Source organism: Histoplasma capsulatum (genome assembly GCF_000150115.1).
Source record: "Histoplasma capsulatum G186AR genomic scaffold supercont2.11, whole genome shotgun sequence".
NCBI classification, from domain to species: domain Eukaryota; kingdom Fungi; phylum Ascomycota; class Eurotiomycetes; order Onygenales; family Ajellomycetaceae; genus Histoplasma; species Histoplasma capsulatum.
The window spans coordinates 417,955-441,964 of NW_025544811.1; the positions used below are offsets into that span (position 1 = coordinate 417,955).

Consider the following 24,010-nt stretch of genomic DNA (forward strand, 5'->3'; position numbering starts at 1 on the left):
TGGCCCTCGGATGAGATGGGAGAAGATGTCCGTGAACAGTTCATCATTTTCCAGTGCTATTTCTATATGCGGCCAAGTTGTCCTGATGTCGCGAAACGTCGGAAGATCCTCCCGAGTGTGATGCGTAATTCACTATCCGCAAGGCTGGCTTTGGTCTTGGTGATAGTGTGTTGCAGTATGAGTTTGTTTGGATGAAAAGACAAAAACAAGGAGGCCGAATTTGACAAAAGAAGATGAAGAATGTAGAACTTGAATGTTTGAAAGATTTGGGAGAATATGGCTAGCCCACTTATTTAGGGCTAGGGCTAGGGCTTGGGGTTAGGGCATCGATTTTGAGAACCTTGGAGGCAAAATGGCAGAATAGCAAACAGTAATTTCCCTGCCCAACACAGTTTCTCTAGCACTTTTCCAAAAGCAAAAAGATATCTGTCAATCTCTTCTCCATCGAGGCATTTAGCTAGCTGGATGGATCAAACTTGTTAAGTTCCCGGAAGTCGTTGTCGTTGTGGGCCATCATTCAAAGCACTCATCTCAACTATTGCCTACGAGGCCCATTTATTCAGCATTGACACTGGAGTCTTAGGAGAGACACAGGGGAATTTCAGACAGATGTTCAATGGAGAAGCCTGCTCCGTCAAGTACAGTGTAGCCGTTGAATTCAGCACCGGTGCCAGGGATTACTCTCTGCAGGCGTCCAATGGTGCTATAGAATAAAATACGGAGGACTTGTTGTCAATTCTTCTATCCTTTCATCATTCTACTTGAGGGTGAAGGAGTAGAAGGATTCTTCTAACTGGAGATTTCCCTTAATGGCTGTATTCTATTGAACCATTCGAACTATCAGCAAATAACATCAACAGTTGAAATACTAGTACATGTATTAAAATGTAGCATACTAACTGTATATGACAGCTTTTCAAGGATCATGGGACTTTACATTTCTACGGTCAACTTGCTATATATTCCACAGTCTAAAACTGAATAATACAGCACTATTGCAATTGCATTTCTCACCGTGTCACCTGCAGCCATGACAACAATGTTGCCTCATGCACAAGTTGATCAACAGTTGGCACAGTGTATTCCGTTCCAGTATCCAGTCACCAAAACTGATGGAATACAGCCACTCACGATGTATACTTCTCATTCCACCTAGGTAGTGATGCTTTCACCCTAAACATCTGAAGGGAATAGGTCTGTAGTAAGATATTAGGTCTTTAGAATACGTTTAGACCTTGATGAACACTTAGAATGCCCTCTTATATCAAGAGACTAGCAATTATTCAAAACAATAGTCTGTAATCACCTCCACTGAAATAGCATAGAAACCATTTATGAAGGTCAACCGATCCAGACATTTGCAGTTTTGCTTTGACCATTTCCACAGGCTTTCCAGCCCTTACCTATACGAAGCATTCGGGTTCGAGCACTCGCTTGGTGAAAAGAAAGTGTTCCGTGCTACTCGTCCGCACGTTTCACACGCTATAACTTGTTGCTTGAGGAGGTGAAAGTAGCCTGGCCAGTTCCGAAGCCACTGTAAAACACTATTCTCTAGAAGTAGGGTATCTCCATAGTTCGTCATGCCGCCGTACTTCTCTGACTCACTGAGATAGATCTCATTCCCGCGGATGCGGACCATAAGCCCTTCCGGAATTAAGGTCTCATATACTAACTTGTTAGACGTGTAAACCCTTTCATCCGCCACTAGGCTGCACAGTTCGCGAATGGTAACCATGAGTTACTTTAGCAATTAACTTGACTCTACCCTGCTTCACACCTTGCATCCCTAGTATAAAATGCTCAAGGCAAAAGCGAAGATACGCCACGAGCAACCCTTCTCAACATACTGAACTAGTATACAAGGGTTCATCGAGGAAAACAAGAAAACAAGTAACAGAGAGAGAGATAACATACCAAAGCAGCCAAACTTACCTCTCTTGTGCATTGTGCAGAGTCAAAAAATTGTGGCTGTTGTGGAGGCGTCCCTCGATCTCGCTCCTTGAAGACGAAGGACTGCGCAGGATAGAGGTTGAAATGGTTGGATGAGCTCCTTTGGTACTTTGCCCATAACGAGCCGGAGAAATAAACTTCCCGCGTTTGAAACACGTGGAACCTTATGTCATCATCGCAAAGCCCCGTTCCTTGTGTGGGATGGTTGATCTTGTTATTGTTGTGGTCGCTAGCTAACTATATAGGGGTAATCATGTGCGGTGGAGGGCCACCTGGGCAACTAGTGTCCAACACCCCCCCACATGCCAATGTGTGTGATGTGTTTCTATAAATATTCCATGCTAGCTATCTTAATCTAAATCATTTCAAAAACATGCTATATACAGAAATTTAATCATTCTTGCTGTTGTCAGTAAAAAGTTCTAGTAATTTAATGAAACATCTAAATACTACTATACTCAGAGATTTAATTAATCTGTCTGCTATCATATTCTCAGTGAAAATATAATTAATTGAAATAATATCTTCATTCAGTTGTATATAAGAATAGTGAAAGTGAGTGTTGATATACTTACTGTATATTATAATTGTGACAATGATAGTTAGATTGATTGAATTTTTATTATCTGCTCTGATGAATAAGAAGTTCTTTGCTGTAATAAATTCTAGTTTCATTATTATATTATACAATTATATTACTTTGTATACTGCTTTACTGAGTGTTATATATTCTGTTTTATTTGAATTTAAAGAAATATAAAATTGTTTGTAGACTGACTGTGTGACCATGCATGGAACTGAGACCAAATTTTTCCTCAGTTCCATTATTAGATATCTTAGTTCTGATCCCATATAGTGTTTAGCAAATTAGTCACTTTACACTGTTTATATTATAAATCTAGTCCCAGATCATGTTTTACTAATAAATTAGTGATTCTGGTCCCATTTGGTCCCATTTTACAAAATGGGACCAAATGGGACCATGATTTACCCTATATAGGTTGGCAGCGATAGATAGGTTGGCAGCGGTAGGTAGGTTGGCAGCGGTAGGTAGGTTGGCGGCGATAGATTAGCAGCGATAGATTAGCAGCGATAGATTAGCAGTGATAGATAGGTTGGCAGCGGTAGGTAGATTGGCAGCAGCACTAAGCAAGATAGAGGTAATATCTCCACCAATCATATCATCAGATTGATGTATTATATAATCATCAGAATGGGACCAAACTTGAGTCAAAATCATGATCAGTCCCAGATCATGTTCTGATTTTGATAGTCAGTCACTTTACATGGAATATCAAGATTTTTTAGTCCCATTTCACTCATGTTTTGATAATTCTAGTCACTTTACACTCCCATTCTGGTCCTGGTCCCACTAAAATCATGCCAAGAAATGGACTGGGATCAAACCAAACCAAACCAAATGTGTAATTCATGGTCCCAGCGGCCAGTCTAATCTCTGCAGCAGTCTTGACAGTAATTCCATCAATTACATCATTTTTATAGACAAAAAACTCTCTTTTCAGAGGAATAATGTCTAACTCATTCAATATAACATTGGTTGCAGTGTATTCTAATCAAAACACATTGTTTTTCTTAAAAATCTGCTATCCAGGCCATAACCTGTGGGATGGTTGATCTTGTTATTGTTGTGGTCGCTAGCTAACTATATAGGGGTAATCACGTGCGGTGGAGGGCCACCTGGGCAACTAGTGCCCAACACCTTGGCCAGAACATTCCCGTGCCTTCTCCGCCGTCTCCCTCACCACCATCACCATCATCATCATCATCATTGCTTTGCCGCCTGCTCTATGCAGTGGTCTCAGCCAATCGACAGTCATAGGTAGTATACCTTGATTGGTAATAGACACCTCCGACTGACCATCATTTGTCCCATATCATATAACATAAGAGAGTATCAATCCTGCTCTCCCCAGCACTCATCATGGCTCCCATAACATTCTCTACAGGCACCCCGGCCCAGCAGCAGGAGGAGTCCTCATTTACGCAAATGGACCTTGATCGTGATCTTGAATCCATAGGCAAACATTGCCAGTTCTCTTACTGCAACCAGCTCGATTTCCTCCCTTTCCGCTGCGAATCCTGCAAGGGCACTTTCTGCCTCGATCACCGGACGGAAACTGCTCACAAATGCACACACGCAGGGGAATGGGCCGCTTCCAGACGGAAAAACTCTATCGGAGCCACGGGCACCAGAAACAGCAGCATGCTCTCCTCTCTGCCGCCGGTAAAACCTACCGTCTACAACTCTACGCAATGCTCACACCCTTCCTGCAAAACCCTGATCCACACGTTGCAAAATACTGGCGTTCACTGCAACGAATGTAACCGCCAATACTGTCTCAAACATCGCTTGCGCGAAGACCATGACTGCGCCAAACTCACCCCGATAGGTGCGCGGCCTACCAGACAAGGGCCATCCCAGACTGAAAAGGCACGGCTAGCATTCTCCCGCCTACGGACGTGGGGGAAAGATAAATCCTCCACGGTCGCCGCGAATCTGACTCCGAAGCCGAAACCCAACAGCGCTGCCGCGCGCATGGCGATGCTTGCAGAGCTGAAGAAGAAAGCAAAAGGCGACCCCAACCTTGCGCTGCCGAAGCGGTTTTACTTGCATGTTGAAGCGTCTGCGGACACCACAACGGCGAAGTATCCCACTGGCGATTTTTATTTCGACTCCGCTTGGAGTGTGGGCAAGGTTTTGGACGATGCGGCACGCAGGTTGCAGGTGCAAAATGTCAATAATAGAGTTGCTGGCGAGGCGGAGAGGCTGCGCGTCTTCCATGTTGAAGGAGGGAAGTTGCTAGAGTTCTCCGAGAAGCTTGGCGCCTCTGGCGGTGTTGCGCAAGGAGACACCATTGTGCTACTTCGCGGTGTTGGTCCACCGCCAGATCTTGCTATAGAGCGGTGATAGTAGATAGTTTTCCATTGGGCTTGATATCCCCTTTTTTTTATCCGTGGGTGGTGATGGCTCTTACGATTTTATTTTTTATATTTATTTATTTATTCTGGATTTATGTAACTAGTGACAGTTTTTGATCCCTGACGTCCCGGTGTTTATGGCCTTCCTCTGTTTGATGATCAACGCTTACTCCATTTCATGACAGCATTAACGTGTTCCCAGCATCGCACTTTTCCTGCGGACTCTCGGAAAAGGAGCATATTCCCCATCCCATTTTTTTTTCTGATCTCGATGTATACATAGAAATATATGAAGATTTATATACCCGTTCACCTGAACCCAAAGCACCGGTTGCGAGGATGTTCAAGAGCGTCATAGAATAGCATCAATTGATATGATATACTGTCAAAATGATATAGCAAGATACTAACTGTCTATTAACTTGACAATATCAGAATGCATTCGACATTTCTCCATGCTTTCGAAATGCAGGGAGCTAAGGAGAAAGTGTCATAAAACTCCCAAACAAATCCCTAAACGCTCATTTTCATCTTGATCCCCTTGTGCGGCTTATATCCCACAACTTCAAACTCCTCCTCCTTCCACCCATCCATAATCCCCGAGCCTCGGTCATCACGCTTAATTATCAGCTCGGGAAACTCCACCGGCTCCCGCGTCAACTGCTCCTGCAGCGCCTCAATATGATCCAAATACACATGCGCGTCGCCCATGGTATGTATCAATGTGCCGGGATGCAAATCCGCCGCATGCGCTAACATATGCGTCAGCAGTGCATATGAGGCGATATTAAACGGCACCCCAAGCCCCATGTCACATGAACGTTGGTAAAGTTGACAAGATAATGTTCCTTTCCTCTTCTCCTTCTCGTTTTTCTCCTCGCCTTCCTCCCCGCCATCATCGCGATCCCCAGCAGGGAAGGAGACATAAAACTGCGCAAACATGTGACACGGCGGCAACGCCATCTTCTTCAAATCTGCTGGATTCCATGCGCTTAGGATAATGCGCCTGTCATATGGGTTTTCCTTCAGTTTCCGTACCACCTCTGCAATTTGATCCACGCCCTGGCCTGTATAGTCTGTCTGGGCATCGATGTATTCCGCGCCAAAATGCCGCCATTGAAATCCGTACACGGGGCCTAGGTCACCAACAGCGCGGTGAGAGAGGCCGACTGAGTCGAGATATTCGCGGCTCCCGTTGCCATCCCAAATCTTGACGCCGGCTTCGCTGAGAGGGAGGGAGGATGTGCTTCCTGATATAAACCAGAGGAGTTCGGCGATGACGGCGCGAAGGAAGACGCGTTTAGTAGTTAGGAGAGGGAGAACGGGGGTGCGAGAAGAGGTGGAAGTGGGGTTGGAGGTAGTACGTTTTGAGAGGGAGAAGCGGAGTTGTGGCGGCGCGAAGAGAGAGCGAGTGCCTGTACCGGTGCGGTCAGGGCGGTGTTCGCCCGTTTCGAGGATTGAACGGATTAGGCGAAGATACTGATGTTCCTCGTGGGAAGGGTTGTGGTTGGGGGAGGGGCTGAGAGAGGCCAACTGCGCTGGTGTTGGCGGGGTTGAGCTGTCATTTGGCTTTGGTGTTTCTGAAGGGGTGATGGGAACGGTTTGCATGTCGGACTGAGGCATTATTGATTATAATTTTGGCCGTAGTTTCTTCTTCAACGGACATTGAAATGATGTATTTGTGGGATGATTGCTGGCATCCCGTTGGGTTCGAGTTCTCTTGCTTAATTGACTTCCAACATCGACGCGACGCGAAGAACACGTGACGGGTCAGTCGGTTAGGGCACACTCACTTCATAACTACTATCATGAGAATTGGAATTATCCGCCGTCCGGTATTAAGATTTCCATTTACATTTCTAGTTTTTGCGAGGCCTCCATAACTCATGGCTGTGGATCAAATCTCCGGTCTATATACTAGCTGAGAAGCCTTTCAAAGCGCCGTCTCAAATGAGCCCATCATGATGTTGCAGTTAACTCCCGAATCCAGATGAAACCAAGATCAACCAGCTAGCAAATCAACTCCAACTCCACGTAGAGCTGTGACTGCCCATTGGGGTATACTCGTGTAGTCACCGTACCTTGTCTTGAAGAATTTGTGGAGAAAATCAGGAAATCTATCTTGCAGAATCGCCGCTCTGAGGGAACCCATCATTGCCAGCATATGGTGGACATTGTGCATTGTAAGTCTGGGACATTAGGGTTAGCAGGCGTGGCTCCACGATTTCTGTTCCAGCAGCTACAGAGTACTTACAAATGAGCTCCTGCCGTTTCTTTGGCGGCAAGATGGTGGATGTAAGCTCTTGTGATCTCAAGACCCCCCTTTTCTTTGGGTCGGCAACACATGCATTGACAGCCCTCTTCGATCGGCCGAAAGTCGTTCGCAAATGACGCATTCCGAAGGTTCAAGGTGCCAAACGAAGTAATTGCATTTCCGAAGCGCTGTTTCCGGGGTCAGCATTTTTTTTTTTTGCTAGAAACTCGTTTAGGTGATGTTGAGCAGAAAATCAAAACTAACAGCTGTTCTTGTGGGCCACACGCAATCAAACATGTCTGCTCCGAGGGCGACAGCCACAACGATATCTTCTGGATATCCCTGCAAACTGTCAGTGTTCATTCCACTCATTCATCAGACCGAAAGCCACGTACCACACCCATCACATATCGCGGCTTTTTCTCTGGGAGTAGCGCAGTACAAGCATTTACCCTAGCGAGTGTAAAATTATTAGCCATTCCAATATCCTAAATTTTTGGACGACTCTCCTGGGCGCAAAACTCACACTTTGCAAAATTCTTCCTTCGCCTCACCACCAGAAAGTCCACCGATAGCAATCCCAGGGGTATCTCTCTCAACCATTTGCTTGCAACATTCCTTCCGAAGCTCCAGATCCAGCCCACCCTGGATAATGCAGAATAGATTTTGTTTCTCGGGGTACTTATGTGCGTCAATGCATCGATCGAGCCATCGCACGGATCGCTCCATTGCCTCTTTTATTCTCGCATGGTCGGGGGAGGTGGTTGCTATCACATCGTCGAGCTGCATAATGATGTCTGAACCGATAGAATTTTGTAACGAAATCGAGTGTTCCGGCGTAAGAAGCCTATCCGTTATCTTTTAGCCCACCGAGTTTAATAACGAATAATTCTGGAGCCAAATAAAGGTAACGGGAAGATTTCGGTGGTGGAAACTCACATGGGGGTGCCATCGTGCGGACTCAAAAACCGTACCCCTTCCTCTGTAACCTGCGCAAGTTTCAAGAGGGAAACCATCTGGAACCTACCAATTGCCAACGCACATAATATTAGCTACGATATCCCCGCATGGAATGATCCTCTTTTTGTTAACCCATCCATCGTCCGCCTTCGGCGCCTTTTCCTCCCTCGTCTCTACTTGCTTCCCCGTTTCTTCATGCGAGGCTCCTCAAACGCAAATAACCATTTTCAACTACTCCAACACCACCCATCACCACCGACCAACTGAAAAAGAAATATATGTAAACTCACCCACCGCTATCCGTTAAGATATTCCCATTCCACCCTTGGAACGCATGGGCTCCACCAACCTCATCTAACACTGCCTGCCCAGGTTTCAAACCCAAATGGTACGTATTATTCAGACACAGCTTACATCCGGTCTGGGCGAGTTGCTCCGGCGTCAACCCCTTAAGCGAAGCTTGCGTGGCCACGGGCATAAATATTGGGAGCTGAACGGGACCGTGCGGGAGGTAGAGGGTGCTGGCACGGGCTTTTGTAGTCTAACATAGATGGACAAAAAGCCGAAAGCGTTAGATACGTCCGCAGCTCTTGGGCTTTTGAAGTGGAATGAGACATACAGAGCATTTCGCTTCGAGGTTAAGCGTTAGAGGTGAGGGCATTGGATTGCTTGTTTTTGGTATGGTTGCGGCTGCCGGTATCGCGGCAGCACTATGTATAGATGCTGCGATGCGGGGAGTTGAGCGAGTTGCTCCAAGAGATTGAATGCGTAAAAAGAGAGGTGGTTGTAAAAGTCGGGTAAAAGTATGTAAATGGCTCCTAGGGCCATTTGCTAGGAACATGGGATATTGTGGAAGACAAGACAGGCGGCGTGGAAGATTGCAAGAAGCCGTTATCAACTTGAACTTTTGTTGCATTTCAAACTTCTCGGTGATGTCAAAGAGCAATGACTAAGCAAAATCATGGTTTGGTGGTATACGTTAGGGTTAGGGTTAAAGTTAGGGTAAGGGGTAAGGCTTATCATCATCGTTACAATGTATACCTATGCACTGCTTGCACAGTTCCACCAAGAAGGTCAGGAAAGTTGCTACATGGCCCTGATATTAGAGCCACTACTAGGCCGGCAGAAATAGGTCAAAGAGATAGGATAGCAAGGCGTCGCAATGCGGTAACTATGCTCACATCTCCCATAATCAGGCGCAGACCATAATGAAACCTTCTTCCCTTCACTTCAAGGGAAAGGGCGGCATGATGCAGCACTAGAGTGACAAGAATAGCTCAAATGCTAACCGCAAAGTTGACAGATTTAGCCATCCTGTTGAGAAAGTGAAGAAGCTCTCACACGAAGCCTGGCCATGGTGTGAAATACAGGTATCTGGATGGTTGGAGAGCTAAACGGTCTATAGATATTAAGGGAATATTACACTGAAGTGTTAACAATTTTTATATTATTGTGCAGTCTACGATGCAATTCCTTATTTATATGACTGTACCTCTGGTTCTAATAGAACTTAATTTCACGAGTTTATTCAACAAAATATCCTCAAGATAGGAATTTTGAAAGAAGAAAGCCCAAACTGAAAATTCAAATTCACAGTTTTGAAATCCTCTGAACCCACTCATGGGGTACGGTGATAGGATCAATACCTGGCTCCTTTCTCTGCCGCGCTTTCTCTATCTCCCACTGTGGTTTGAGTTCCTTGGTCAGCCACTTCGCAACAGCCCCGGCCGTTCCTCTGGGTTCAAGAAACGGCAGGGCATGGCCCTCCGCTGCCACAAACACCTCTTTCACCTGCCCCGTCGCTTCCCCTCCGCCTCCACCGAGACCTGTTCCCGTCTTCCCAACAATCCGGTTCCGGTACGAATCCGTACTAAGCGGACTGTTATCCGCAGTCCACACATATAACGCCTTGCAATGCACACCTGGTAGATACTCTTTTATCTTCGCCGGCTCACCCCGATAAAACCCCTGTGCGACAAAACTCTCTTCAGCCCTCGTTGCATAGTCTTCCCCAGCGGGATAACCTTTCATTGGCGGGTCGGCGCGCATAAACAGTTGTGCTTGTTGATATCTAGGTGTTGCAAGCGTAACACTTCCATCGGGCATATCGCGCAATTCATACCGTAGGGACTGAGCTAGCACACGCGGGTCAAACTGTGAGTAGTACTTCGACTTGCGCATGTGTCTCTCTGCTGCCTCACGGCTCTCCCATCGATCTCGCATCAGCGCAACAGAGAAACCCATGTTCACGTTCCGCGCCAGCCCCTGCCCGGGGACACCGCGCGCTTTCAGCTCTTCAATGTGGTGATATCCCACCTCCAGCACGGGTTCCATGAGCACGATCCCCTGAAAGATGCGCGGGTGCCATGCCGCGGGAAGCAGGAGGTGCACACAGCCCCAGCTCTGCCCGATGCCAATCAAGGGGAGCGTCATTGAGGACTGGAAGTGGTTGATGAGCTGCATGATATCATGCGCCCCGTCGAACCAGTGATGTTCGTCGCCTATCTCGCGCTCATTCAGTTGATAGGATTGGCCATGGTTGACGACGTCGGCGGCCCAGATCGCATGGATCGCGGGTGTAAGCGGGTTTGTGAGGAGGTCAGCGAAGAATGGCTCATAGCATTCTTTGACTGAGCCGACTCCATGGGCGAAGATTATTGTTGCGCCGGGGTTATCCGGGTTTCCTCCATCTTTTTGCGCGCCCCTGTGCGGGCGGTACTCATTGACGTGCAGCTTCAGTCGGGAGTTATGCGGGTTGCGGGTACCCCGGCGTAACGAGCGAGGGTATGCCGCCGGGATGATATGAGTTCTCACGGTCCAAGGTGAGGACATTTTCTGTTCTGCTGGCAGTTTGCAGGGCTATCTTTGTAGGCTCACTGAGAAGATACGCCTTCATCTTCAGCTGTTTCTCAAACAGACATAAACTTGAAGACCGTGCGGCGAGAGGGTATTTTGTCGGTTCTAAGCTGCTAACGAGATCTGCACTCCAAAGGAGCCATGTGGGGCCAATGCCACTCAATTAAAGCCCTACATTAGTTATGAAAATAGTTAAAGCCGGCCCACAAGGCAACGATCCGAAGCAATCGTACCCTGTAGACCCACAAACAGGCATTACAGTCCAGAACCACTTGAAATTTGTACCAGTACATTATCTCGACCTCACCATCTTATCGGAGGGGATGCAACGTCTTGGGGGCTGAAAGGAACATCTCAGCCGAAAATTTATTTATCGAAGCTTCAGCGCAGTGGCCGTCATCCCCACAGAAAGAAACTGGCTACTCATGTTATTGAGCGAATGATCTTGCTATATCGGAGCATCCCTTGAGGACACCCACCAGAGCTTCCGGGCCGTGATCATACCTGCTTACACTCTGGGAGCACCCGCGCTTCGATTCTACTCACATTTTCACAGCACAGGATAGGCATGGCGACGTTCGACGTTCCTTGGGAGCCGATCACAGGCTACTATTTTTGCCGGCGTAAGTGCAAATCAACTAACGAGACATCAATGAACCACACAGGACAGGCCACAAACCCGTGGCATGAGTAGCATCGAAAGTAGCTGAGGCTTTCAGAACAGCCATTGGGCAGACTGCCTCCAGTCAGGTATGTAATATCTGTATAAGCAACTTCGCAGCCAACCAACTAGTTAGCTAGGGGGTGGCGAGGAGCCAGAAGCTTGATTGAATGAAACGTGGAGAAATTGCTTTTTGAGCGGTGTACAGTCCAGAGCTAATTATCATGGTTTCTCTTGGCTATCTACGGAGTAGGCGTAGTCAAATTATTCATTGAGAAGAGAGTGAATCTCAATCCTGTGATCGACTTGTCGTCGCCAGGTCGCTGCTCCTTGGGGGGGCGAAGCTTTTAACAGACCACCCAACTTGTGATCAACGATGACGCCGATGCCAATTTGTGTAATTGGCGATAAAACACGGCGCTATCAACGGCTGTTGCTCAGAGACACACTGAGATAGCCCGGTTGCTCATTGGCAAAAAGGGCCAAAGCGAACGCCATGGGTCTCGAGCGTATAGAATATGGCACAGCACTTCTCAGGGCTGCATTCTCTGAGCGCAAGAATGGTGTTCCCATTGTGATCCACGCGGGCCCAGATGTGGGCAAGATCGGGGATAAGGGGGGTTCTTCTATCCCCACACTGCGCCCCTAGTGTCCCTGACCGTTTTCTCTACCAACGCTTCATCCAAAAGGGAGTGCAAGGTGGCTCTCACTCTCAGGATGCTCCGTGCAACCAACCGGTGCTAATATATATGTTCTATATCCAACCGTCTCAGCTGGTGCTGACGCCTACCTACAAAAGTAGCCTACGTGGGGGCATATATGTTGGATGTATATACAGTACACACAAGGGATGGCATGAGGATGATGCTGGAAGGCTTGATGATGCCTCTTTATGTTAACAATTTCATTGTTTTTTGCTGGACTGCCTGCCTTCCCCCATTATTTTTCTCGCTATGAAATCAAGATACCATCCATCAGAGTCAATAGTTGCAACCAACGGTTTGCTATATCATTGTTCTATAATCTAACAAATCGGAGTAACCAGTGAGTTCCAGCCACGAAGCTATCTACGATTCAGGGCATCCCGGCTATACATCGTAGAGGGCAGGAGATTTCCTCGTCAGATAACGATTAGATAGCGTATGTGTTACGTTTCGAGGTCAGGATCAAGTACGTCCTGGGGGAGAGAGTCCCCCCCATACTATCCCTGTATATGCATATGAGCGGGATTCTGAACCCTAAAGTGCAGAGTAAATGGCGCTGGCGCAGGAATTCACCGTTATTCTCTGTTTTTAGCTCACTGGAAGATTCTAGGCCGAAATTCGGCAATTGATCCGCTAAAATCGGGTATAATTTTAATTCACTGGTGTCGTGGATCATTCCCTTTAGATAAAAAAAGAAAGAAAAGAAAGAACAAAAAAAAGAAAAGGAACAAAGACATCATATTATTGGTTAGTATGCCACAAGCCTCCTGAAGTTCAATTACACATGTCATATGACATGTCCCAATGGAGGCTTTTTGAGGTTGCCTTTTCCTATCTCAACTTTCAGCCAAACTTGTCCAGTTGTAACGCATGGTTATGCATGATTTGACGTTAATTCATTCAGGACAAGCAACAGCCAACTCCGCGCGAATTCGAGACAGAGCGCCACCAACGGGAGAAACCGGTCGAAGGGTGTGAATTTCTCCGGATCGGAGTCCCAACCCCAAACCCTGTGAATTGAGGACGAGAGGGTATGCCTGTTTATGTCCGCCCGCATACGCGATATTGGTTATTGGTCATCAAAAGTCAACAATACTGATGTTTTCCCCCGGGAAGATGCTCCAGCATTCAGCCACTGCATTTGCATTCTATTGATGAGTTGGTGGAGAAGCCGTAACAATCTACTCCTGCCAACTCCATTCACATCATTCGATTGTAGCGTTATTGAAACTGGCGGGACTGACATGCCAAGCAAAAGGACGTTCAAGACAAGACCCGAGTGGCATGCTTGGCGGAGGGTGATGTGGCTAATCTCCGCCTCAAGCCAGTCATGGAGCTGGCCTGAACTATCCCCCCATCCTCCGAGATTCAGTCATGTAGGAGCGATGTCAGATGGGAGCCTTTGGGTGCGGCTTGTGGGAGGGTACCTAAAATGCCACAGACCTAATAAGCTTCTATATCTAGAAAGATTCGGAGTAGATATATGGTCTTGAAACACATTTTCTGCTTTGGCTTCAATGCCAAGGTTCTAGGAAACTGGTCATATTCCACGGGCCTGGGCATCGCATGCTGTGCAAGTCTCGCAAACGAGCTGGTGGGTTTCGAATGCCACGGGTTGTCATCCTTTCCCTCGTGGTAAGCGATCGGGGCCTGAGCGTGGTTCGGGCACATACTCTGCGCCAAGCGGAGCGGTGATACCCGGAGCGGAATCTTGCAATGGACCACGTGCACTGGCGTTTGTTTCTACGTCCTCTTTCAAAGACTTTCACACTGAGACAGCTGTTTGTGGGAATCGCCTGTCCATATGTCGGATAGCGGGAGGCCTGGAATGGCATCAGATTTCGTCTGACCTTTTCGTCAGATGGATAACTGGAGCGACCAAAGTAAAAACCGATTCCATGACTAGCGCATCAGCTAAACCTCTGGGAAGGGCGTTCTGAGGGATGAGTGGATTGGTGGCAGATATGCTGTCACACTTCGATGTCTGGGCATGTAGTATCTTACCGCTGCCGGTCGCTCAGTGGGCCTCCCAATGGATGAACCGCAGTGTTGTTCTTCTTGATCACATCCACACATTTTCAGTCCACCAACATCCCATTGACAATCGCAGGGAGGAACCTATACTAGCCATACTAGCCTGATAGCTCATGGGATATGTCGTCTTACGTAATTGCGAGAGCGATCTAGACTCGGCCCGATTATGCTCCGCCGGGCCGCGATGAGTCAGCTGGGCCCTCCCCAGAATAGAAAGAGTTCTAGATGTCCTCGCCTTCAACAACTTCCGCTTTACCACTTCACCACTTCACCATTTCGCTATTTCACCACCTCACCACTTCACCACCTTACTGGCGTCTCACAGACATCTGCTGCCTTGTGTCTGGCCGTCCTACCGACTCCGTCTGGTGCCTCGCTCTGTTTGAGGCGGAGATTCGCCTGGGATCTCACCCGCCACTGTACCATTGTATTGTCCCATCGTACAGATCGACTGGTCTTGTCCACCTGGGAGGCAAATATCTCACCCAGCCTCCCTGAACCTCCTCTCCTCCAGGCTTCGCCTCTAGTATGTATTATTATTGTTGTAGGCTATAATCGTCGCTTGCCGCTACCCCTCCATTTCCCTTCCTCCCGCCATTTCCCTCTTATCCTGGTTATCCTCCTACCTTATCCCAATACATTCTGCTGACATCTTAGATAAAAACATTATCCCTACACCAGTGCTTTTACTGAACGAGTTCGCTGCCAAACACTCCCGTATCCTCCTTGCTCAGCCGCAAGATAGCTCTATTTCGCATCCCGCTTGTTTTAAAGTGACCTCCAGATGATCAGTTGAGCATTTCCATCCTGGAGATACGTCACCATCGAAACCATTTTCATCTCCCGCTTTTTTTCCCCTACGAAACCGTGGATCAACAACTGAGCATCGAAATTCCCACTACAGCGACGCGAGTGGCGTTGACAAGACCCTTTGTGGAGAGTAGTTTCTTGTTCTTCCTTTCCACGCTTTTCCGGCCGCCGTAACCTGTGGCCGATCGCACTCGTTGAAAAGAACTTCCTGCCAGTCGTAACCAGAAGTTTGACCTTGAGGATAACCCACAGATACGGCGGCTGGCATACCTCCCTGCTTCCTGGCTTTCTCCTACCACTAATTTTCCGTGTTCTGCCTGTGACACCTAAACGCGCGTTGCCCACGTACGATGGGTCAGCAACAATCGAAACGCAGTGATGGTGCACCTTTATCTGTAGAGAAGCCCGGCGAAAGTCTCCAATCTTACCCTTCTTTCTCTCGGACGGACACTCGCGATTCGGGTCGTTCCATCCGTGGCTCCATCCGCTCCAAAATCCCCGGTGGAAAAAACGATAAGAACGATAGCCCCCGAGGCTCAATCTCCACCCTATCGCGTGCTGAGAACGGTTCACCGGACAAATCAGATGCAGGCTCCATCAAATCCGCAACAAGTGCGAAGTCCGCTAATTCCCGAGCTAATCGTATCTCCGCAGTCTCCTCTACAATCCCTCCCACGCCCACAACAGCGGATGACCAGCGTTCCTATGTGGATGCTCCAGACCCTCCTCCATCACCTTCCCAGTCCGCTTCCCTAGGCCACGGCCATAAAAACATCAATGAAGTACGCAGATCTGGCGAGGTTGGCCATGTTTCCGACACTCCCCCTTCCCGTCCAACCCCATCCTCCATTCATGTGAAGCCTGGAGAATCTATCCTCATAAAGAGAGAAGGAGCTATAAATCCTGTTCTGCAAGACGTCGCGGTTACAAGCCAGTCAATCACAAATGGTTCGCCTGGAATGGGAATTGGTGCTCTGAAATCGATTGATGTCGATGACATGATTACAAGGCTTCTTGACGCAGGATATTCAACGAAGGTCACCAAGGCTGTCTGTTTGAAAAATGCTGAAATAATCGCTATCTGCATGGCAGCTCGTGAAGTGCTCCTTAGCCAGCCAGCTTTACTTGAACTTTCGGCGCCTGTGAAGATTGTGGGAGATGTCCATGGTCAATATACCGACTTAATTCGGTTGTTTGAAATGTGTGGCTTTCCCCCAGCCGCTAATTACCTCTTTCTCGGCGACTATGTCGACCGCGGCAAACAGAGTTTGGAGACAATCCTACTCCTGTTGTGTTACAAATTGAAATATCCCGAAAACTTCTTTCTACTCCGGGGAAACCACGAGTGCGCCAATGTGACTCGAGTCTACGGGTTTTACGACGAGTGCAAGCGCAGATGTAATATCAAAATCTGGAAAACGTTCGTCGATACGTTTAACTGCTTGCCAATTGCCTCCATTGTCGCTGGCAAGATCTTTTGCGTTCATGGTGGGCTCTCACCAAGCTTGGCCCATATGGATGACATCCGTGGAATTGCCCGCCCAACAGACGTTCCCGATTATGGATTACTTAACGATCTTCTTTGGAGTGATCCCGCTGATATGGACAATGATTGGGAACCCAACGAGAGAGGCGTGAGTTATTGCTTCGGGAAGAAAGTCATCATGGATTTTCTACAACGCCATGACTTTGATCTTGTGTGCCGCGCGCATATGGTTGTCGAGGATGGCTATGAGTTCTTCAACGATCGGATCCTAGTAACCGTGTTCTCTGCTCCAAATGTAAAAATTTTAGTCCTATTTTTAGTCTCTCTATTTATTTTCCTACCACTAGTTGATATCTAACATTTCTTCTGCAGTATTGCGGCGAATTCGATAACTGGGGCGCAATTATGTCGGTTTCTGCTGAATTACTTTGCAGCTTCGAGCTGTTGAAGCCTCTCGATTCGAGCGCCTTGAAGAGCCACATTAAGAAAGGCAGAAACAAGCGGAACAGCATGTTGAATAGTCCTGTAAGTTTTTGTTGCCACCTCCCCTTTTCATATTCTTCTATGCAGTCCTTACGAGGAAAGCTATCGTATCTACTGATATCAATATATTGGCCATTTATTTTGGATCTAAACTTACTTACACTGATAACTACAGCCTGCGATCGTATCCGCTCAGAGTTACTAAGCCCGAGCAATTCTTGGACATTCCATGATCCTTGCTATATATTGACATTTATACCATCATTTATTTGTGGGTTTATTCTTTTATTACCGCCATCAGCTCATTGTGTCCTTTGGTCTAATGTTCACCTATGCGCGAAAACAAATTCTAATTCCTGTATGCCTATATATAGAACGAAGACAGAGCCAACCTCAGCCCTTTGTCACCTATGACGTTCCAGTACTTCCGCACGCGGCTCCGCCGCTTTAATCCCGCCCTAACATCGACACCAATGATTCTTACCCCGAAAACTGTTGTCAACCAGTCCACTTCGCTTCCGAAATTCCCGACTCTGGTCGCCGATCCCACTGACATTGACGAGCAACGTGGAGTCGTGTGTGATTCCGAAGTAAGGCGTGTGACTCCCTTCGACATTTTTCGTGTTGGAGATGGCCAGGAAGATGACTTCGGCCGGGCCGACGGTGACTGTACGAGCGATAATGAAAATGGCAATGATAGTGACGAGATTCGGATATCGGGATCTGACACCTGGTATACCCGAAGCACAGCGGCCGCTGCTAAGCGCCAATGGATACTAAGCGCGGAATCTATTTCTCTTGACGCTTAGTCGGTTGGACGAAAGTATATATATCAATATTTGTATCACGACTACAACGTTCACACGAACCAGCCAGTTAGCATAGTGGGAGCCGAAGATCATGGTAGGAAGAGTGTCCAGAACCCCGTGCAAATTTTGGTGAGATGTTAAATCGCTGGATGGATATTGCCGGATCTGAGGATGACTTGCACATACATGGTCTCTTGTTTTCGTTTTCTCCATTCCATTATCCTTGCATTATCCTGCGTATTTCTCCTGTCTCAGCTGCTCTTCCTAACCCGTTCAATACGATACGCTATACTATTCTTTATTTTATCGCGATTAATTTGGTTTGTTTACTGATTCTACACATTAATTCTGCAACCGCTTTTACCAAAACTCACCCTTTCTATCCACTGACTTGTTTGTTTACGTCAAAAGAAAAAGAAAAAACGGAAGGAAAGTGTTATTAATGTCTTATCCTACGAAATTATTCCCTTCCTACACCTTGATTTTAGCTGTATTTTTTCTCATCCCATGTCCCTTCTCCATCTATAACAACTATGCATTAATCCGTCACCACTTCTCGAAGACGCACGTGCATGAATCCAGAACTTCTATTTCACACCAGTTCTGCATACTAGTTATTTCATTTTGTTTTCCTCAAATTATCTGTTCACAATTTGATTTTTGAATGTCAAACAAAAAAAAAGAGAAGAAAAAAAAGGAAAAAAAATCTTTATCAGACTGCTCTTGATTTGCTTCACCTGCATACTGTGACTGCCTTTGCTGTCTGATCGGGATTCGTATTTATATCTATAGACTGTGTAAGCGACCTCACCCACTTTTGTGCAACTACACTAATTTTGAACAAGCTGTTAATCCCCTTTCACACCCCCTTCAAAAACAACACAATGAGCATGCTGTTATGTCGCACTCCTTTCTTCTCTTCTCTGTATATGTATTTGCTTTGTTATGTTTTGTTAATTTTGTTTTTGGCTTGTCTGGATTAAAAAAAAACATGTCAATTGTACAGTGGGTGGCGCAGGGCATACACACTACTCTACACATTACATGCAGGCTGCCTATTATGTATTTTGTATAGGATATATATATCTATACACATATATATCTCGAGTGTATATCTGCGGGTGGTTGTTATAAAGTAACAACCATAACTAAAAAATTGTTACCCTAAGCCTGGCTTAATTTACCCTGAATGGATGATGTGGACGCGCGTGTGTGTTGCAATGTTCAATAACAATAATAGCTCAACTAATGCTAACAAATAATAATAGTAATAATAATAATAATGCAGAAAACTGGCTAAGAATGAGGGAGTTTCTCTTTTGGTCATTTTTTGTTTGCAGGAACTAAACAAGGAGATTCGAGAAACTTAACACAAAGCGATGATGGCGAACGTGGGGAGGGGAGCAAAAGTTGGAAGTGTGACAGTAGCTCATAGCTGAGAAGAGGAGTATGTGAATCAGGAAAGGGAAAAAGCGTGAAAAAAAAAAAAAGAGAGAGAGAGAGAGAGAGAGAGAGAATGGCCGGGTTGTAGAGATGGAAATAGAAAATTTGAGACAAGAGTAGGAAGAATATACATAATCGTCATACCCCCCACCCAAAAACCCTGGGGAAAGGATTTTGTTATATACTAGTAACAGAAGCAGTAGGCATATCAGCATTTCATTTGGCGATAAGAGTAATAGCATGAATGATATATAGAAGAAACAAAAAGGAGAAAGCTGTGTAACTACTATGGCAAACTGGGGAGAGAGCAAAGGGAAAAAAAAAGGAGAAAAATAGAGTAGTAAAACTGAAAGATAAAAAGCGTAATGTAGAAGTGGAAATCCGCATAACCAATACTTTGTTGTGTACTACTGGGAGACCAAAATATGCGTCAGTTTCGAAAAAAGGGGGAAATGAGGAGAATAGACAATAAAGTTTCTGTACAGATAGGTAAGGCCGTAGGGAGCAAAGGGTTACAAAAGTAGTAACTGCTAAAAAGGTGAGAGCAAAAAACAACAAGGCCCGCCCAAATACTAACCTCGATGGAAAACCGCAATAATAAAAACAAATAATAGAAAAAGAAAACAAATATTGTCGGAAATAATACTTGTACCAGTCAAGCATTATTACCGAAACACGCAGAAAGCAAATCGAAACAAAAATAAATAGCCAACCCGTCTGAGGCGTCATACTCATGTCCCCACTATCCGCTTTTTGGGGCTTGATTAAATTGAATTTATTTTTCCGCACTGGTTGGCGGGGCAGGTGCGTCTGTTGGCGTGTCTTCCCCAGAAATCAACGTTGGCGCAATCCGCCTCTTCTTCGCCGCTGGCACAGCAGCGATTACTTCCCCATCCGCATCCGCTCCATTATCCCCACGCCCGCTGTCCCTGGCCTCGTCCCTCTCAGACTCGCTCACGCCGCATATGTCCCGTTTTCCCAACACGCTGCCGCTGACGGAGCTCGTAGCGCTGTGGGAGACGCCGGACATGGGGGTTTGTGGTGGAGTGCTTAGCGGGAGGCCGGCTTGTGGGAACGGTGGTGGCGCGGAGTTTGTGGCTGTTACGGATGGAACGGAGCCGAGTGTGGGAGTTGGGTTATTTATGACTGTGCAGTTAGAATTAGAGCCCGGGCCGGAGGCTGAGGTTGAAATTGGAGGAATGCCTGTGGAGACCTGTGTTATGGATGAGGTTGCGGAACCGGTTGGGCTAGTGGGCCGGGCCGGGGTGATGGGGGTTGTGGTTGAAGTTGTTGTGCAAGGGGGTGTAGGGGCTGAGAATGTGGGGTTCAGTTTGGAGAGGGAAGGAGATGTTGCGAAGGTGGGTGTGGGCAGAGGGGTGGTGGTTGTGGAGGAGGTAGTGGAGACATGCTGGGCATGCTGGCCCTTCTCGCTTGTGCTGGAGCGGTAGATTTGGCCGAGCTCTCCTGGAGAGAAGGCCAGGGTTGAGCAGAATCCGTCCGATGAGCTCATTATTAATGTAAGGCCGTCATTGGACCTGGTTGCCACAGGTTAGCATTCGATGTTTGCGTGTAGGATTCAAACACAGGGGAGGACTTACCAAGTTAAATCAGTAAATGTCGCGTAGTGTAGATTGCTCACTATGCATATTGGCGTTTGTTGCTGGGTATCATAGACTAGAACCGCATCCTGAGTTGCAACAGCATAAATTATCCGGTACGGCAGCGCAAAGGCTGGGCTAGGCCCTCCTTGTACGGCACAAATTTCCGGTTCAGTGGTCTTGGGAGAAGTGAGAGGACGAGAAAGGTCAGATGTCGAGGTGTTTAAGGGAGGCGGGGGTTCCATAAAGGAGCTCTTTGTTGGGGTAATGGCCGGAAGTGCGGAATCAGGGAGTGATGGGAAAGCGTCTTCGCCGGACGATGTGTCGAGCGTGATATGTCGGGTGGGCTTGGTACCCTGGCGTAACGCATAGAAAACAGGAGAGCATTTCACAGCTACCGACGGCTTCTTCTGCCCCGGCAGATGGGCAATTGGAGGCTTATTAAAACCGGCTCGAGTGTAAATATATACGGTATTTATCACTTCTTCACTGGTCTTAGGAGGATCGCCGTGGGGCCCGTGTGAAGTTTTGTATTGTCCAGCCGGTGTGAAAAGCAAGCTCCCGTCTGGCGCAAATGTCAGCCTTCTAAAAAAGGACGTGAATGTTTCATTTGCATAGATGCTAGCATTTTTCACTCCTAGCCCTCCGATAAGACCTGGAGAGGATACCTCCAACGGTTTCACGGCCGGAAGCGGCATGGAAGGTGCTGGAGATGCTGAGCGCCGCATTGATGGGGAGGAGCCAAAGGAAGAACGACGACTATGAGATACTGGCGGGGGGTCCATAGGCAATGCTGTAGTCATTGGCGTTCCAGGGGCTGAAGGGACAGGTGAAGATATTGCTAGAGAATCATTGGTTGAGGATTGAGTTCTAAGACCAAGAACATCGGGGGGAACTGGACTACTTGAGGATATGCGGCGGGCGGGGAGGTCCATTTTGACAAATTTGCCGTGGGATGTGAGCGTGAACTGTCCGTCCTTCGTCTTCAGAGTGTAAATATGCACCGATCGGTCGGAAGATTGAGTTGCGACAAACTCATTGAGAGGGTCCCATGCAACCCCCTGGACGTAGTGTGAATGTTCTGCAATTTGGCGAACCATTTGGCCTACAAATGCCAGTCCAAGGTTAATCATCTTAGTTTCGGTACTTTTTTAAAAAAAAAAAGATCAAGGAGTTAGTTAAAACTGCTCCGTACCCGTTTGCGCGTTATATATTCGCGCGATATTATCCATGCTGCCTGTTATGAAGAAGACACCATCTGGAGACCACGCCAGATCGTATATTTCCGCCCCAGAAGATCTGCACATATGTTTCACTCGCCATGTCTCCTTGTCGTCAGATCGGTCTTCACTCAGGCCTCCTCCATGTGGCTGTAGTTCTGAGGGGACCCAGAGCAGCACGTTACCATCGTCCCCAGCGGAGGCTAGCATTTCGCCTATATCGTATATTTTCAATATTAACAGAAGATTCCGGGCTGAAGCGGATGGGGCGCCGTGAAAATACCTTTAGGGCTGAATCGGACAACATTTACCGCCTGTGTGTGCTTTATGAGGGTTGAAAGGTATGTAACTCTTCGCTCTTCGCCGCTTGTTTCGATTTTCCATAACTTTACTTTATGTCAGCTTGGGAGGGTGTCCTGAGCGAGGGTGCAGAAGGAGGAGTGTAGATTTTCGTACTCGAACATTGTTGTCACTGGTAGAATTTAGCATTAGCAACAATCTTATTTCATTAAAAAAAAAAAAAAAAAAGTAATAATATACGTACTTGCCCGCTGTGGCTAGTCGGCCTTTGCCATGAGGATCGAAGTGAGTGGAGTAGATGGGGGCGTTGTCGTCGTGCCAGGAGATAAGGAGAGGAGTAGCCTTCATGATGGACCAGGGGAATTGGGGACAAGCCTTGAAAGCACAAATCGGGAGAGGGGGAATCCCTCAAGTCCTCGAGCAATGCCGGTACTGTCAAAGCTACAGGTTATCTAGGAAGTGGATTTAAGCAGAGACACCTCATGGATGTACGCAGTCAGCAAGCTCTGTGATAAGAGGTCTGGAAGAATTGCGGAGGACAATGAGGTAGATGGCGGCGGAATCAAGGGTCTAGTGGAGAAAGATATGGGATGTGAGTAAGATAGAACACGAATTGGTAGCAGTGTAAGTCGATAATAGATGGTGATTATTTGGGACAGTCGATGCTTCGGTTGATATAAATATCTGGTGGGACGAAGGTTGAGGTGAAGCTGAAGCTGAAGCTGGACGGGGAAGTCAGGTGCCTTCAAAGGGTGGCATCTCAAACAAAACCCGGCCACGGCTTGAAACATATTAAAACAGGTGGGCATGCATTTTTTCATTTTATTTCCTTCCACAGTACAAAAGACAAGCAGGAATCTGATACATTAGCTGATATGTAAAACAAGCCATATCGATCAATGGTAACCGTGACAACTCTACTACGCAATCCGGATTACCTTCCTTCTCCTCCATTTCATTTGATCTTCATCCCATATCCAGATGAGTTACGAGTGACACAGCCGGCCAGTCACTTTCTACAGTGTCAACTGCACTTGAAATGCGCTGTCATCCTGTTCATTACTGTGCATCATCCGAATCATCCATCACCATCAGAATCATCCTCATCGTCATCATAATCATAATCATCGCCATGATACCTCCACTAAAACACATCAAGTATGGCCTGTTAAGGCTTAAAACGATCTTTTGAGTTCGCTCGCGTCACGCTCCTGAATCCATTTACGCTCAGAATTCCCATCAATATACTAATTTTCCGGCTCCATGGGCCCATTATTCACACTATCTCAGGTATAAAACACAATCCTGCATTAGGCAACTTGAGCAAACCTCGTCCCTAAACTTAATACGCATATGGTTGAGCATCGTCCATGGATCACAAACAACCGCTACCATTGGCTTCTTGACGCCTGGTCGCGTCTCTACACACTTGAGAGCACCCCTAGGTAACTTTAATCAATACTACAGATCTCTAGTAGGTGACATTTTAACTAACTGGATGC

The 24,010-nt window shown here is 47.0% G+C and overlaps 8 protein-coding genes across 8 annotated transcripts; 2 read left to right on the top strand and 6 right to left on the bottom strand.

Annotated features, from left to right (window-relative positions):
• Positions 1–1,399: 1,399 nt before the first annotated feature.
• Positions 1,400–1,945, bottom strand: HCBG_07209 (uncharacterized protein; the record flags this gene model as incomplete). The annotated part of the gene is made up of 2 exons (XM_045434258.1): positions 1,400–1,704; positions 1,933–1,945. 2 exons carry the CDS (start codon positions 1,943–1,945, stop codon positions 1,400–1,402), a joined length of 318 nt encoding a protein of 105 aa, XP_045285049.1.
• A 1,833-nt stretch (positions 1,946–3,778) lies between these two features.
• Positions 3,779–5,193, top strand: HCBG_07210 (AN1 zinc finger protein; the record flags this gene model as incomplete). The annotated part of the gene is made up of 1 exon (XM_045434259.1): positions 3,779–5,193. One exon carries the CDS (start codon positions 3,893–3,895, stop codon positions 4,877–4,879), a length of 987 nt encoding a protein of 328 aa, XP_045285050.1.
• A 46-nt stretch (positions 5,194–5,239) lies between these two features.
• Positions 5,240–6,577, bottom strand: HCBG_07211 (thymidylate synthase; the record flags this gene model as incomplete). Its single annotated transcript, XM_045434260.1, has 1 exon — positions 5,240–6,577. One exon carries the CDS (start codon positions 6,511–6,513, stop codon positions 5,404–5,406), a length of 1,110 nt encoding a protein of 369 aa, XP_045285051.1.
• Positions 6,578–6,892: 315 nt separating this feature from the next.
• HCBG_07212 (queuine tRNA-ribosyltransferase) lies at positions 6,893–8,947 on the bottom strand (the record flags this gene model as incomplete). Its single annotated transcript, XM_045434261.1, has 8 exons — positions 6,893–7,079; positions 7,145–7,332; positions 7,409–7,486; positions 7,540–7,597; positions 7,671–7,991; positions 8,084–8,167; positions 8,395–8,645; positions 8,724–8,947. 8 exons carry the CDS (start codon positions 8,763–8,765, stop codon positions 6,893–6,895), a joined length of 1,209 nt encoding a protein of 402 aa, XP_045285052.1.
• Positions 8,948–9,526: 579 nt separating this feature from the next.
• Positions 9,527–11,032, bottom strand: HCBG_07213 (uncharacterized protein; the record flags this gene model as incomplete). Its single annotated transcript, XM_045434262.1, has 1 exon — positions 9,527–11,032. The coding sequence occupies one exon, from the start codon at positions 10,934–10,936 to the stop codon at positions 9,695–9,697; it is 1,242 nt and encodes a 413-aa protein (XP_045285053.1).
• A 2,681-nt stretch (positions 11,033–13,713) lies between these two features.
• On the bottom strand, positions 13,714–15,193 carry HCBG_07214 (uncharacterized protein; the record flags this gene model as incomplete). The annotated part of the gene is made up of 5 exons (XM_045434263.1): positions 13,714–13,752; positions 13,999–14,170; positions 14,330–14,382; positions 14,672–14,882; positions 15,138–15,193. The coding sequence occupies 5 exons, from the start codon at positions 15,191–15,193 to the stop codon at positions 13,714–13,716; spliced, it is 531 nt and encodes a 176-aa protein (XP_045285055.1).
• HCBG_07215 (serine/threonine phosphatase PP-Z) lies at positions 14,632–17,947 on the top strand (the record flags this gene model as incomplete). The annotated part of the gene is made up of 5 exons (XM_045434264.1): positions 14,632–14,903; positions 15,017–16,950; positions 17,028–17,180; positions 17,513–17,807; positions 17,889–17,947. 4 exons carry the CDS (start codon positions 15,520–15,522, stop codon positions 17,945–17,947), a joined length of 1,938 nt encoding a protein of 645 aa, XP_045285054.1.
• A 2,218-nt stretch (positions 17,948–20,165) lies between these two features.
• HCBG_07216 (chromatin assembly factor 1 subunit B) lies at positions 20,166–22,856 on the bottom strand (the record flags this gene model as incomplete). The annotated part of the gene is made up of 5 exons (XM_045434265.1): positions 20,166–20,925; positions 20,989–22,093; positions 22,184–22,423; positions 22,492–22,574; positions 22,753–22,856. 5 exons carry the CDS (start codon positions 22,854–22,856, stop codon positions 20,166–20,168), a joined length of 2,292 nt encoding a protein of 763 aa, XP_045285056.1.
• Positions 22,857–24,010: the final 1,154 nt, after the last annotated feature.